Source organism: Pteropus alecto, unplaced genomic scaffold (genome assembly GCF_000325575.1).
Source record: "Pteropus alecto unplaced genomic scaffold, ASM32557v1 scaffold139, whole genome shotgun sequence".
NCBI classification, from domain to species: domain Eukaryota; kingdom Metazoa; phylum Chordata; class Mammalia; order Chiroptera; family Pteropodidae; genus Pteropus; species Pteropus alecto.
The window spans coordinates 1,777,790-1,792,809 of NW_006443567.1; the positions used below are offsets into that span (position 1 = coordinate 1,777,790).

At 36.2% G+C, this 15,020-nt stretch overlaps 1 protein-coding gene and 1 pseudogene across 1 annotated transcript; both read left to right on the top strand.

Annotated features, from left to right (window-relative positions):
- Nucleotides 1-4,289: 4,289 nt before the first annotated feature.
- LOC107196560 lies at nt 4,290-4,924 on the top strand (annotated as a pseudogene).
- Nucleotides 4,925-5,836, top strand: LOC102886954 (cerebellar degeneration-related antigen 1; the record flags this gene model as incomplete). The annotated part of the gene is given in 5 exon segments (XM_015598750.1): nt 4,925-5,075; nt 5,078-5,115; nt 5,117-5,258; nt 5,303-5,391; nt 5,444-5,836. Coding segments are annotated over 5 exon segments (813 nt in total), but the record flags the coding sequence as incomplete, so codon positions are not given.
- Nucleotides 5,837-15,020: the final 9,184 nt, after the last annotated feature.

The following is a 15,020-nucleotide window of genomic DNA, read 5'->3' on the forward strand; positions in this document are numbered from 1 at the left end:
GCAGGACTGGGAGGATATTTTCATTTGTTCCTTTATATACTACTGCTCTTTTTACTTTTATAAAAAGCATGTGTTACTTTTGTAACAGAAAAGAAAACAACACAATCTCACTCTATAACACTTGGATTAAAAAACTATAAGGAAATATAAAAAAGCTGTATTAAATCTCACTATATAGGGGCGATTATTATTAACATGTCAACACTTATTTTTCAGTCCCTGTCATACATTTTTTACATTATTTGAGATCTTACTCTATGTAATTTTGGGCTTGTTTTTCAACTAGTATATTTTCCCTATAGAAAATTTAGAGAATAAAGAGCCACAAAAGAATAAAAAGTACATGTATTTCCACCATCCAGAGATAACTGCTTTAGAAAACATCATGAAATTCAAGTGCACAGACTTAAATTATGAATAATCCATGCTGTCATAGATTATGCACACCATTTCATTAAGCCATGCATGGCCCTTTTATTTTTATCCATTAACTTGTTTCATAATAATCATACGATTATTAAATAATCAATAATGTTCTTAATTATGTAATGAACACCCACCCAACTCACCCATCAAACCTAAGCACTAGAATTCAGACAATAACTTCAATCTACTTCTATGATTCTCTCCTATTCCAACCACCTTTCCTCAACTTCAGTAACCATTATCCTGAATTTTTTATTGGCATTCCTTTGCTTTTTAATAGTTTTGATTCCGTTTATATGTATCGAAATAATATAGTGTTTAGTTTTACTTGTTTTTGAATAATCTAAAAAGGATATCCTATTCTATGTAGTCTTCTGGGACTTGCTATCTTAATTTAATGTTATAGAAGTAAAATCTAGCTATATTATGTGTAGCTATAGTACATTCATTTCACTGCTATATAATATTCCATTGTGTAAATATACCACCATTTATCCATTTTCTTTTGGGGACATTTATTACCAACATTTTAGTGTATCTTTTTCAGGTTATTTTTCTGAGGACATTTATATTGTTTCCTTTCTACATAATTTGAACACTATATATACTTTCATGTGACCTGTTCTTCTCACTAATGAGATCTTGTGAACATATTCTCATTTCAGTAAATATTCTTCTGTGGTGTAAACTTAAATGGCTACATAGTATTTCATCATATAGTTACAATACACTTTCATCACCCCCAAATGTTGAATATCTGTATTTCCTATATTCTTTTTACTATAAGCTTTATAATGTACATATTCTTCAGATCAGCAATTCTCCTCTTAAGAATTTATTCTAAGTAATATCTGAATAAATTTTCACACAATCACATATAGGACCACCATGTAGGACAAAGCAGTTTGTGTTTTGCACAACTCGTATAACATATGTGGGCATCACAGCAGTTTTTATAATACAAAAATATGGAAAGAACTTAATAAAGTAAATCAGTTGTGTATTAAAATTATAATATAGACACATTTACTAACATGGAAAGATGCTTATAATTTATTAAGTGGAAAAGGTAGGTTAAAAGACAGCATTTTATTGTTCATAAAATAAAACAAACATATTTGTGAAACAGTACGGAAGAATATACACCGAAAATTTTACAGTATTATCTCTGAATATTGAGTTTATTTGAGATTTTAATTTTTTTCACTTTACTTACTTATATTTTGAAGTTTTTCCAACAGTAAAACTTGAATACATGTATGATAAAAAGATAAATAATGAATTTTTATGCACAATCATTTAAATATTTTTCCTGAATATAAAATACTTTTATACTCTAAGAACTTCAGGGGAAAAAAAGAACATAAAGAAGTAAATAAAATTCACATGTTATCCTATCCACCTAGAGATAATTAGCTCACAGTCTCCAATGTGTTTATTTCTAGTCACCTGTCTCTGATTATATATTTAAAATAATTGCAGTCATACTTTACATAATCTTAAGTGCTGATTTTTCACTTAATATTATATAATATGAACAGACCATAAATATTTTAATGGAATAATATTCCATCACATGGAAATAGCACATTTACTAATTATACCCTTAGGTTTTACTATTTTTCACTATACCAGATAACTATGTGAGGAATTATCTTTGCGCATGAGTTATCCACATTTTAGATAATTTCTTAGAGTAGATTCATTGAAGTAAAAATAGTAAGTCAAAGAATACCAAGATTTTTATATCCCTTGATGCATATTGCCCAAACTGTACTTACTATACATTTTAAGAGAGCATGGAAAAGTGTGGGGGGGCAGGGGGGGAGGAAGAAGTCAAAATACACAAATCCCATGCCCATCTTTAGTGCTTGCTGCTTAATCTCTAATTAAGTAAAACTGATGTAAAAATATCCATCTTATCTAAGGCACAAGGTTATAATCAAATTAGAAAATAGATCCTTTAGTCACCATAAATGTTACTTCTTCAAGAATGCTTTCATTAACTTTCCAGACTCTCACAGCATCCTATACTTACTTTTCCTTCATGGTCTTACAACGACTGATAAATAATTATTCAATTATTCGAACATTGTCTGTTTCTCCCGGATGATTTTAAGTTCCATTAAAATATGCCTGGCACACAGTTGGCGCTCAATAAATACTTGTCGAATGAATGGATAACTGAATGAATGAAATGACAGCTCTTTGCAAACTAAATCATTAGGTATTTAAAGTATTATTATTATTATTATTATTATTATTATTATTATTAATTTGTATTACCATGTAGATGATTCTAAATCTTTAGAGATTCTTTCCTTGCCTAACTGAAATTTCATTATGTGGCTTTAATGCTTGTCATGCCAGGCAGAGGCACAGGTAGCAACATTGCTGGAAGCAACTGATAAGAGCTAAGACTTGGAAAACCAAGTAGTTAGGTCTCTAGGTGAGCATGCTGGGAGTTAAGGAATTGTAGTTACCATTAGTCGGACACTAGGCAGTGGTCAGGAATCCAAGAGGTCAGTGATATTTGAAGCAGGTGGATCCTGGAGGTCAGAAACAAACTAATGGTAAATAGTCTAGATAGTAAGGTGCAAACTGGAGAATGGTCAGATATAAGGAATTAAAGTAGATGAGAGTTGAATTCCAAGCACCAGTACTCAAAAGCATGGAGCTATGAATATGATTCTAAAGCAAAGGGTACTTGAACTCAGTGCTCCCTTATATTATTTCTACCCAAACTGAAAATGCTATGAGGAAGCATTGTGCCAAGTTCCATATACATGAGCAAGGGAATGATAGTAGGTAGTTGAGAAATGAGATTTGTGAATACAAGTAGGTTCTGATAGTAACAAGACAAAGTGAGACCATTTATATATAAGATCTTGTGATAGTCTATATATAAAATGGGAGCAATCAAGCTCTGGATCCTATAATTCTCATATTATAGCACAGTGGTTAGGATTATGGACTCTGGAAACAGGCTAGTAGTGTTCAAATCCAATTCTATCATTTATTAGTTGTGTCCTTTGGACAAGTTACTTCACCTCTGTGTGCCAGTTTCCTCATCTGTAAAACAGGGATGATAATACCTACCTCAATGGGTTCTCATGAAAGATTAAGTGAGGTGATACATGTAAGGACCTTAGAACAGTGCCTGGATGCAGCAAATGCCACATTAAATGTTATTACTATTATTATTATTATTATATCACTATCATTATTAATATTTAGTCACACAAGACCAAACAAAAATTGATGTTAGAAAAATAGATAAACACACACTGTATGTTTACTTTATCTAAAATAATAAACAGTCTCTAAATAGGAATTTTTCTCATTAAAATAAGAATTTCACTTGCACCTAAACATAATCGACTATATAAAACTATTAAGCATGAGTAATGTAGCAGAATTTATCACAGCAATCCCATGTGTGTTTATTCTATAGAAGCTGTTTTATGAACATTATCTTTAAAAGTTCTAAAGAATAAATACACATTTCCTAATAGCAAAAACAAAACAAAACAAAACACTCTTAGGTTGATCCATAAGATCTGGTTTATAAGAAGGGATACGCTATTAAATTTTCTGAAGGTAATTCTACTAGAAGCAGGAATATTTGAGTTGGAAGACCTCTCTGTGGAAAGATCTGAACATGGAAAGTCTCAGACTTGGGATGACTAATTTTGAAAAAGTCTGGACCTGGGGAAAGGTCAGAAGACCTGGACAATGGAACATGTTAGAATACCTGAATGTTAGAAGATGGAAGACGTGGATATTGAGCCCGCTGTTGGAAGACTGGGTAGTTGTCGGAAGACGTGGAGATGCTGGAAGACCCGGAGGTGTAGGAAGACATGAATTTTCTGGAAGACATGGCTTAGTTGGAAGACGTGGATTTTCTGGAAGACGTGGCTTGTTGGAAGACGTATATTTTCTGGAAGACGTGGCTTGTTGGAAGATGTAGATTTTCTGGAAGCCGTGGCTTTGTTAGAAGACGTGGATTTTCTGGAAGATGTAGTTTTGTTGGAAGACATGGGTAGGCTGGAAGACATGAATTTGATGGAAGATACAGCTTTGTTGGAAGACAAGGATTTGCTGGAAGATGTGGATTTTCTGGAAGCCATGATTTGATGGGAGACATGGATTTTCTGGAAGATGTGAATAGTCTGGAAGACCTGGAGGTCACTGGAGGACATGGATTTTCTGGAAGACATGGCTTTTCTGGAAGACATGGATTTTCAGAAAGACCCGAATTGTCCGGAAGATCTAGGTTGTTTGGAAAACGCAGATTCGCTGGAAGACCTGGAGGTTGCTGGAAGATGTGGATCTCTAGGAAGACATACCTGTGGAATACTGGGATTTAGTGGAAGACGCGAATTTTCTGGAAGACATGGCTTTGTTGGAAGACCTAGATTTAGTGGAAGACATAGATTTTATTTGGAAGACATGCACTGATTGGAAGACGTGGATTTTTCTGGAAGGTGTGGATTGAATAGAAGATCTGGATTTGATGGAAGATGTGGATTTTCTGGAAGATGTAATTTTGTTGGGAGACATGGATTTTTTGGAAGATGAGGCTTTGTTGGAGGACGTTGGTGGGCTGGAAGACAAGAATTTTCTGGAAGATATGGATTTTCTGGAAGCCATGATTTATCGGAAGACATGGATAGTCTGGAAGACTTGGAGGTCATTGGAAGACATGGATTTCTTGTAAGACATGGCTTTTCTGGAAGATGTGGATTTTCAGGAAGACCCGAATTGTCCGGAAGACCTAGATTGTTTGGAAGACGTAGATTTGCTGGAAGACCTGGAGATTGCTGGAAGACGTGGATCTCTAGGAAGACATACTTGTGGAAGACCAGGATTTTAGTAGAAGACATGAATTTTCTGGAAGACATGGCTTTGTTGGAAGACCTGGATTTAGTGGAAGACATAGATTTTTATCTGGAAGACATGGACTGACTGGAAGACTGAATTTGGTGGAAGACGTGGATTGATTGGAAGACGTGGATTTTTCTGGAAGATGCGGATTGAATGGAAGATCTGGATTTGGTGGAAGATGTGGATTTTTTTGGAAGACGTTGCTTTTTTGGAAGACATGGTTAGGCTGGAAGACATGAATTTGATGGAAGACAAAGCTTCGTTGGAAGACAAGGACTTGCTGGAAGACAGATTTTTTGGAAGCCATGATTTGATGGAAGACATGGATCACTGGAAGACGTGGACAGTCTGGAAGACTTGGAGGTCATTGGAAGACATGGATTTCCTGGAAGACGTGGAGCTTCAGGAAGACCTGAATTGTCTGGAAGACCTGGATTACTTGGAAGACATAGATTTGCTGGAAGCCCTGGAGGTTACTGGAAGATGTGGATCTCTAGGAAGACATGTATTTGTGGAAGACTAGAATTAAGTGGAAGACATGAATTTTCTGGAAGACGTGGCTTTGATAGAAGACCTGGATTTAGTGGAAGACATAGATTTTGTCTGGAAGATATGGATTGATCAGAAGACTGGATTTAGTGGAAGACGTGGATTTTTCCAGAAGATATGGATTGAATGGAAGATATGGATTTGGTGGAAGACGTGGATTTTCTGGAAGACATGGCTCTGTTGGAAAACATGGATTTTTCTGGAAGACGTAGTTTTGTTGGAAGACTTTGGTAGGCTGGAAAATATGAATCTGATGGAAGATACAGCTTTGTTGGAAGATAAGGATTTGCTGGAAGTCATGGGTTTTCTGGAAGCCATGATTTGATGGGAGACATGGATTTTCTGGAAGATGTGGATAGTCTGGAAGATCTGATGGTCATTGGAAGACATGGATTTTCTGGCAGACATGGCGTTTCTGGAAGACGTGGATTTTCAGGAAGACCCGAATTGTCCGGAAGACCTAGATTGTTTGGAAGACGTAGATTTGCTGGAAGACCTGGAGGTTGCTGGAAGACGTGGATCTCTAGGGAGACATACTTGCAGAAGACCAGGATTTAGTGGAAGACACAAATTTTCTGGAAGACGTGGCTTTGTTGGAAGACCTAGATTTAGTGGAAAACATAGATTTTTGTCTAAAAGACATGGATTGACCGGAAGACGTAGATTTTCCTGGAAGATGTGGATTGGATGGAAGACCTGGATTTTTCCGGGAGATGTAAATTAGCTGGAAGATCTGGATTGATGGGAAGACTTGGATTTGGTGGAAGACATAAATTTTTCCGGAAGGTGTGGATTAGCTGGAAGTCCTTGAAATTCGTGGAAGACATGGATTTTTCTGGAAGACGTGGATTTTCCTGGAAGATATGGATTTTGTGGAAGACCTATGATTGCTGGAAGACTGGATTGTCTGGAAGACGTGGACTGTCTGGAAGATGTGGATTTTCTGGAAGACTGGAATTAGCTGGAAGACCTTGATGTTGTAGGCAGACTTGGAGTTGCTGGAAGACCTGGAGTTGTTGGAAGACCTTGATACTGGCGCCATTGGAAACCCTGGACATTGGAGACATTGGAAGCACAGGATGTTGGAGATATTGGAAGCCTTGGATTTTGAGGACATTGGTTATTCTGGATATTGGAGTCTTTGGAGGCCCTGAATGTTGGAATTCATGGATATTGAAAGCCATGGATACTGGAAGCCCTGAGTACTAGAGACATTCCTGGATCTTGGAAGCCCTAAACATTGGAAGACATGGACAATAGAAGACCTATATATTTAGAAATCCTAAAATCTGAAGCCTTGGATATTGAGAGACATTGAAAAACCTGGAAAAAGGACATATAATTTGAAAGACGTAATTTTCATGGTGCTGGAAGTCAAAGATGTTTACAGCCCTGGACATTAGGAGATCTCAACTTTAAGAGATCGGGATATTCAGAGACATAGTCATTCAGACATTGGGGATGTTGGAACCCCTGCATGTTGGAAGACCAGGTTCTTAGAGATATTGAAAGACCTGGGCATTGGAGCAACTGGTAATGACGAGATTTTGTAAAATCAGGATTTAAGTGACACTAAAAGTTGTAGGAAATGAATGGTATAAGTGCTAAAAGATATTGGAAGAGCTGAACTTGGACACAATGAAATACATTGACTCTAGAAGACCTGTATATAGAGGACATTGAGGATTGGGAACATAGTAAAATTGGAAGTTAGTATATTGGACTCTGAAAGACAAGACCTAGAACTTGAAGGTTGATTGTTGGAGATATTAGAAGATCTAGACTTTTAATGACCTCAATATTGAGAATATTAGAAAACATTGGCATTGGAGAGGTTACAAGCCAGAGAGTAGAAGACATGGATGTTGTAACATTTAGAAGATCTGGCAATTGGAGATGTTGGAAGCTATGGAGCTCAGAAGTTGTTGTTAGAGACACTAAATAATTGAAAAGCCTAATCTTAGAGATATTGGAAAGTCATGTTGAAAGATATTGGCAACGTTGAAAGACTTTCACATTATGGACCCAGCACGCTTCCGCTGTGTGACTCTGCTATCTAAAAGACTTTCACATTAGAATTTGATATTACATTAAAAAAAAAAAAAAACATACCATAAAGCTATTATAATGGAATTTATGACTATGGCATCACTTTCACTAAAAAGCAAAATACAGGGAAAGGCCATTTTAAGAAGATGACAGAGGAAGTAGGGAAATTCAAGTTTAAGCGAGTAGTTTGAAGGGGTTGGAACCTATCATAATAGTCTCGATGGACTGGTCTTCTGGGTTTGTACTGGTTGATAGGATGGAAATGAGGAATTATCAAAGAGTAAGCAATAACAAGGATAGGAGAAATACTTGGCTTAAGATCAGAGGTCAGCAAACATTTTCTCTAAAGGATCAGATAGTAAATATTTAAGGTTTTGCAGGTCATATGGTTTCCGATGTAACTACTCAACGCTGCCATTGTAGTGTAGCTGTAGATAATATCTAAATGAGTAGGCATGGCCATGTTGCAATAAAACTTTATTTTCAGAAAAAGAAAAAAGCAGCTGGGCCACATTTGGCCCGAGGGCCTTAGTTTGCCAGGCCTGTATCTAGAAGCCAAATCTGGGGTATGGTAAACTTAAGTAAATTCCTGGCTAGCATTCATGTACAAGAGAATGGATAGAACAATTTGAAGCCCAATGATAAATAAATAAACTATGTATGTGATGATATTCAGGAAATGAAGCTGGCCAGAACCTAAAAATGGAGTTTAGATCTCTACTTAATTGTTTCAGGAGCCCAAACAAGGAGCTTTGGAATCAAAGCCAAAATTAAATGGGTAGCGTTCAGGATCCTAGAGAAGGGGGCTAGGGTTCAGCAAAGATGACCTAATTTAGTAAGGAAGCTTAAGAAGAAAATTGAAAAAAGAAATTCACCCCTACCAAATGGGGTCATCTTGGCAAAGAGAAAGAGTACTTAGTCCAGGGCAGAAGTCAGTCACAAAGCCCTCACTCTAAGTCTCATGTTCTTATCATTATGGAACTCATCATACCACTGCCAATTAATCAAGAGCGAACACTAGGTTTTTGCTGTTAAGGAGATTACAACTTGGTAGTCTCATCTCAGGCACTCTGGCTAATTCCTGATCTTACTCATCAGAGTTTAAATGACAAGCTTAAAAGATCAGGGTTGACCTGTAGGCTGAGGAAGACAGGGACTATCACATATACTGTATGAAAAAGAACACTGTCAGACAAATCTGGCTAAGGTACATTGGTACTCGGTCATGATCTAAAGGTTAAGTAGTAGAATATATAGACAGTGGGCAGCCACTGAGGATTTTTAAACAAGTAACAGAATCAGAATTGTGCGTAAGGGAAGTTAGGCAGCAAGGTGCTGAATATCAGACTACTAGATATATATACTAAAATACCAAAGACTCCAAGTTAAAATACTTAAAGGGTTAGGATGAGTTATGAGGCCACAACAATCATCCAGGTTAAGTGGTAGTGGGGGCTTGGATCAAGGCAATGACAGTTCTGTTACTCAGCATACAAAGCATTAGTTATGACGAGTACTCCACATTCTGAATACTACTATTTTCAACTTCTTGAATGCCATCATAGAATATATGAAACACAAAGAAGTTCAGAAGCTAGTTATGAGGAATTTTCCTCACCTAGTAAGATTACTCATTCAATTTCTCTCAAAGGCAATCTGAGCTAATAGTTTGTGGTTTGAGCAAAGTAGGTCGTATATAGCTTTATCTTTAGCTCCTATCAACACAGAATGACTTGATTATCTTAAAAGTGGAACCAAGTTGATGGGTTCTTTTCTAGAGAATAAGAATATTCTAGATATGAAAAAAAAATCATTACCTTTAATCACTAGATAACCATTATGCAATGAAACCACATTGTAATATAGCATATGGAATCACCGCAGGTCAAGGGGTAATATAGGGTCAAAGGAATTATTGTTTCAGGTATCTCTCAGAGGCAAAGAAAAATATTAAAAATTTTATTCCTTCTCTCTTTTTAAAACCATCATGCATACCTTATTTCGAGGGAAATTAGGTAAAATATCAAAATATTTAAAAATTTCAGACAGGAATAAACTATCATATCCTAGTTCTATAATGCTTATTCATGGTATAATAATAATAATAATAGCAACAATTTATTGAGCGCTTCCTCTGTGCCAGGCACTGTACTAAGCATTTCATATAATCTCATAGCAAAAATGCAGGTATTTTTACCCCATTTTACAGATTAGAAACCCAAGTCTGAAGTGGTCAAAAAACATGCTCAGTGTCACAAAGCTGGTAATTGGCAGGGACAGAACTGAAAACAGGTCTGATTCAAAAGTCTTAGGCCCTGTGCTGGCTTCTCATGCCCCAAGAAACCAAGGGTTATCTTGCCAAGACTAAGCACCACTCCACTAAAAAGAGGGAGTCCCCCGCCCAGGGCAGACAAACAAGCCAGTGGCAAAGCCCTCACTCTAAGTCTCACGTTCTCATTATGGCACTCATCATGCCGCTGCCAATTAATCAAGAGCCAACTCTAAGTGTTTACAATGATGGGTTAATTATATCTTAGACTTTATGTAACAAAGCAAGAAAGATGAAGTGCAAGTCTGAAGCACACTAGATTCATATTTAATTTCTCAATATTTGATTTTCATGCTAACGAAATATATTATTTATCCTTTCATCTATTTTCTCTTTGATTTTATGGTTCCCAAGAATAATACACTTTGTTCATAGCACATCATATTTATTTCTGAATTCTTAAACAACCAGAACACACCGACATCAAAGGCCATTAAAAGGTAATAATACTAGGTAAAGTTCAGTGATCAATGTATTTCACAGCACAAACATGATTCACAAACTTTTAGACTATACACAATGTAGCAGCCCTTTATTAGCATTCAAGTGGTGACAGCTATGTAATCCAATGTGTAGTTTAAAGAATCTTCTCCGTATTTTGAACTTAAAAGATTTTAAACAAACAAAAGTTTCTTTTTAAATGTAATACCAGTTTTCTAATATTTTCTACAAATTTCAGCAACCCGGGTTTTCTTTCTCTCTATCCACTTTACTTCTTCTTCTTTTGTTTTTTCTTTTTTTTTTTTTTTGCCAGTGGTTAATATAAATATATCTGAAAGATGGAAATTTCCATGTACTTCCCAATATTGAACAGAAGAATTTACCTGAGCCATTTGACAACAGATTCTTTCCACTCAAACTATACATAAAATATACTAAAAGAAAATTTTTCAGTTTTGGAGACTATTCTTAAAGAAAAAAGAAACACCTGTTTACATAGTAGTGTTGTCATTAACATCTGTTTCTACCACTTAGCTTATACCAACTTTCACATCCTCCTTTCATCCTTCAGCTGACTTTTTAAACTCAACTACATTAAAATGTTCATTTAACCTCATCAATGATACTTCTTAGAATATTTTAACTGAATATACCTTAAACAAGAATTAGATTTATCCCAATGTTTTATTTCAAATGGCCTGGGCCCTACACAAATGTTTCCATGTATCAAGACAAAGTCTAGGCATTCCTATAACAATTAAAATAATACAGTAGTCAGTTTCCCATCACATTATTTTACATTACCATTTCCTAGTTTATGCTGTTTAATTTAAATGTTTATTTCTCTAATTCTGGTCAAGTGAAGAGAAAAAATTGCCAATGCAGTGATCTCATTGAATGGTAAAATCAGGAAAGCACATTCTTTAATGGCCTATAGAACCACCGATTATACTGGTAAAACAATCATTGACTTAAAAATATGTACCTCTTGATATGATTAAGATTATGGCAATTATCCATGAAAACTTAAAACAAGAACCATACCGAGTTCTCTGCTTTGATTTATGGAAACAATAGATACAAAATGTTGAAGTGTTTTACTCAAAATATCTATGCATTATTCTTTTCTTCAAACCCTGTAACTCAGAAGGAAAACAGCAATTATCACATAAAAAGGAACTCACAGGAAGTTCTATCTTACCTCTCAGGAAGTTTATGTTACATTTGTTCCCCCCCTTTTTTTTTTCCACCTATGGCATCTATGCCTCTCTTTTCAGGGAGGGACTAAAACATAGTAATGCTTGAACCATAAGGATAATTTTTAAATGACAAGACACAATACAGTAATACTTCTACTTACCTTGGACTCTATGAAAGGGCTTGGGTACTCACGAAATCAACCAATGAGGTTAATACACCTTACTCAATGTAACGATGTCAGAAATAGAAGGACCTTAGAGACTGGTCCTATTCTTTCATCTGACAGATAAGGAAAGAGTAGAGTGATTTGAATAAGACCATCCAGTTAGCTAGTGACAGAGCAGAAACTTGAAATTAAGGTTTCCTAGTTCCTGGGCCCATATAATTTGCATTATATTTTCAACTACAATTCTGTGTAGACTTAGAGCAGTGGTTTGCAATCATAGCTGTATTTAAAAAGCACTTGAGGAGTTATCAAAATATACAGATGCTGGCCCTATCCCTGATTCAGCATGTCTAGGGGCAGGTACCAGAAATCTGTATTTTTTCCCAAAGCTCCTCATCATGATGTTGATGTGCAGTCAGTGTTAAGAATCACTGTGGCTTGGTGTAAGAGTGTAGGCTCCTCTGGCACTGTGAGAAATCATTAGCTCCAAAGCACCCTATAGTGGGTTTTCAACTCTCATCTGCCTTTTTTGAACTTCTTGAGTAATGTCTGTCATCTCAACTGTAACTATGCAAACAAGCCTTTATAACTTATGTACTTTTTTTTCTTTTCTTTGATCACTTCAAACCCAGATATAGGTAGCCTAGAATTTCGACCTCCATGCCAGGCAGAAGGAGGAGAGGTTACTGGATTTCTACTACCTTTAGGGAAGAGGAAGTAACAATACCTTTTTCTGGAGGATAGTCAACTGTTTAAATCATTGGGAAGATCAGATATGAAAACAGAGATGATCGATGGAAATGAATTCTAGCAGCATCTCCTCCTTGATTAGTTACCAGGTTAAGTGCAGGAATCTATTATAAATATACTGCCTTTCAGAACCTTATACAATTGCTGCAAAACAAATTGATTTATACCAAACTAGCTAAAAGGAGAGGCTTTAGATCCTTTCTGTTGAGATAGCAAGTTAGGCTTAAACAGAATATAAATTTCAGGATCAAGAGTATAAAATCAAATTATTCGACCAAGTAATGTAGCCCCCTCCCTAAGTACTAGAATTGAGTCCCTAAAACCACCATCGTAGAGGAATTTGTGTTGGAGAAATTTATGAGCTTTTGAGGAATATTGAAGCAGGGAAGGGAGTATTATGAGTGCTCAATTGATTTGTTCACTGAAATAAAACACTAACTGAATCTTGATGGCATTTTACTAAATTTACATTAACAATAGTGATTATTAGGCAATTAGTTTCTTTTTCTAATCTCAAGGTGAGAACAATCATGCATCAGTGAAAATGCTGGTCATCACGGCAGTGACAGGGAAAGAATCAAGAAAATTAGATTTTGTCTGGAGATAAGTAAGCTGGATCTTCTACTCCACCTTCATCCTCTGGCACATGGATCACTACACCATCAGAGCTAACTGGAGTCTGAATCTCAAGGTTCAACAATCTGTGTGCAGCCTCTCTGCCCGCTGTTTGTATTACTGCTTTATAGGATATGGGTAATCATTTAAGGCTTGACTGAAGGTCAGTAAATATTCCACCGAAGAATCTCTTTCCTCGAATCATCACAGCATTTTGATTTGCAGAGTGGGTACTTCAACATTCTTGGAGTTCTGGATATTAACCTATGCTGACCTCTTTTTATCAACTTTTGATATGATCACATCTCTGAAATATTTCTCAACTATCTTCTGAGGATGAGAATCGAACAGTTCAGCAATGTCACTTAATTCAACATTTTCAAATCTTTCACCACCTGAACATTTTACAGATGCTACAATGTTTTCAATTTCTTCTACCACTGGAAGGAAACTCAAAATCAGTTACAACCTCATTCCAAAGTTTCTGCCAGCCTCCATTAAATGATGATTATTTTACTTCTCTCACTGATTCTTCTATTATTGCTAAAGCATTACAAATGGAGAAATTTTGCCAAGCTTCTTTCATAAGTCTCTCTCATAAGATATGAACGGTAGTCAAACATGCACCGAGTACAGTACATCATGAACATTTTCAGCACTCAGATGCATGGGTTGAAGGAGTGGAGTTGCAGTGGGGGGAATGGAGATGGCTTTAACCCAAGGAGCAGCATTTACTATTGCATTTTTGTCGGTGGGAGCAGTGTCCAGAATCAGCAACACTTTGAATTCAAAATTTTTTTTTGGTTTAAATATTGTTTAACCTCAGGAACAGAACGCTTCAAAAAGCAGTCCAAGAGTTTTTCAGTGATCCAAATTTTATGGCTTCCCATCATGTAGACGGAAGTGTTTCTCACATTCTCTTCTAAGAAGACACAGATTTTGAAATCTGTGAAGCAACACAGGCTTAATCAGAAAGTCACCACAACCATTGGACCGAAGCAGGACTTCGAGCTTGTCTTTTCCAGGTCTGTAGCCTCTGGTCTTTCTCTCATCTTTTGCAACAGATGTGCAAGTAGGCACGTGCTTCTAGAATAGGACCGTTTCATCTGCGTTGAAGACTTGTTCAGGCAAATCGCCATTTTCCTCAGTTTCCTCAGGTATTCAGGATACTCTGCAGGAGATTCATGATCTGCTTCCTCTGCCAGCCACCTCTTTCATACAGACCATAGCATTTCTTAAACCTATCCAACCACCTATTACTCAAAATGAATGTTATAACTTTTTGTCCAGATTGAAATTTAAACTTGCATTTTTTGGTGCTCACTGGAGATTATACAAGCACAAAGAGGCATATTCAGCTTCCTCTGTTTCAGAAACCACAGATGAAAATCTCCTTCCATTTTCACTATTTTGGCATTTTGAGTTATGTGTGATTTTCTCAATAATTCTGGTGTGCCCCTCAACACACTAGCCCTAATACCTTTCTGGTGTTTCTTTATTGTACAAACTGTGGATTCATTAACATCAAAAAAAAAAAAAAAACAACACTCTACAAGGGTCTTTGTTCCACTATTATCAAGCATTTCAAGAACTCTCATTTTGTTTGCA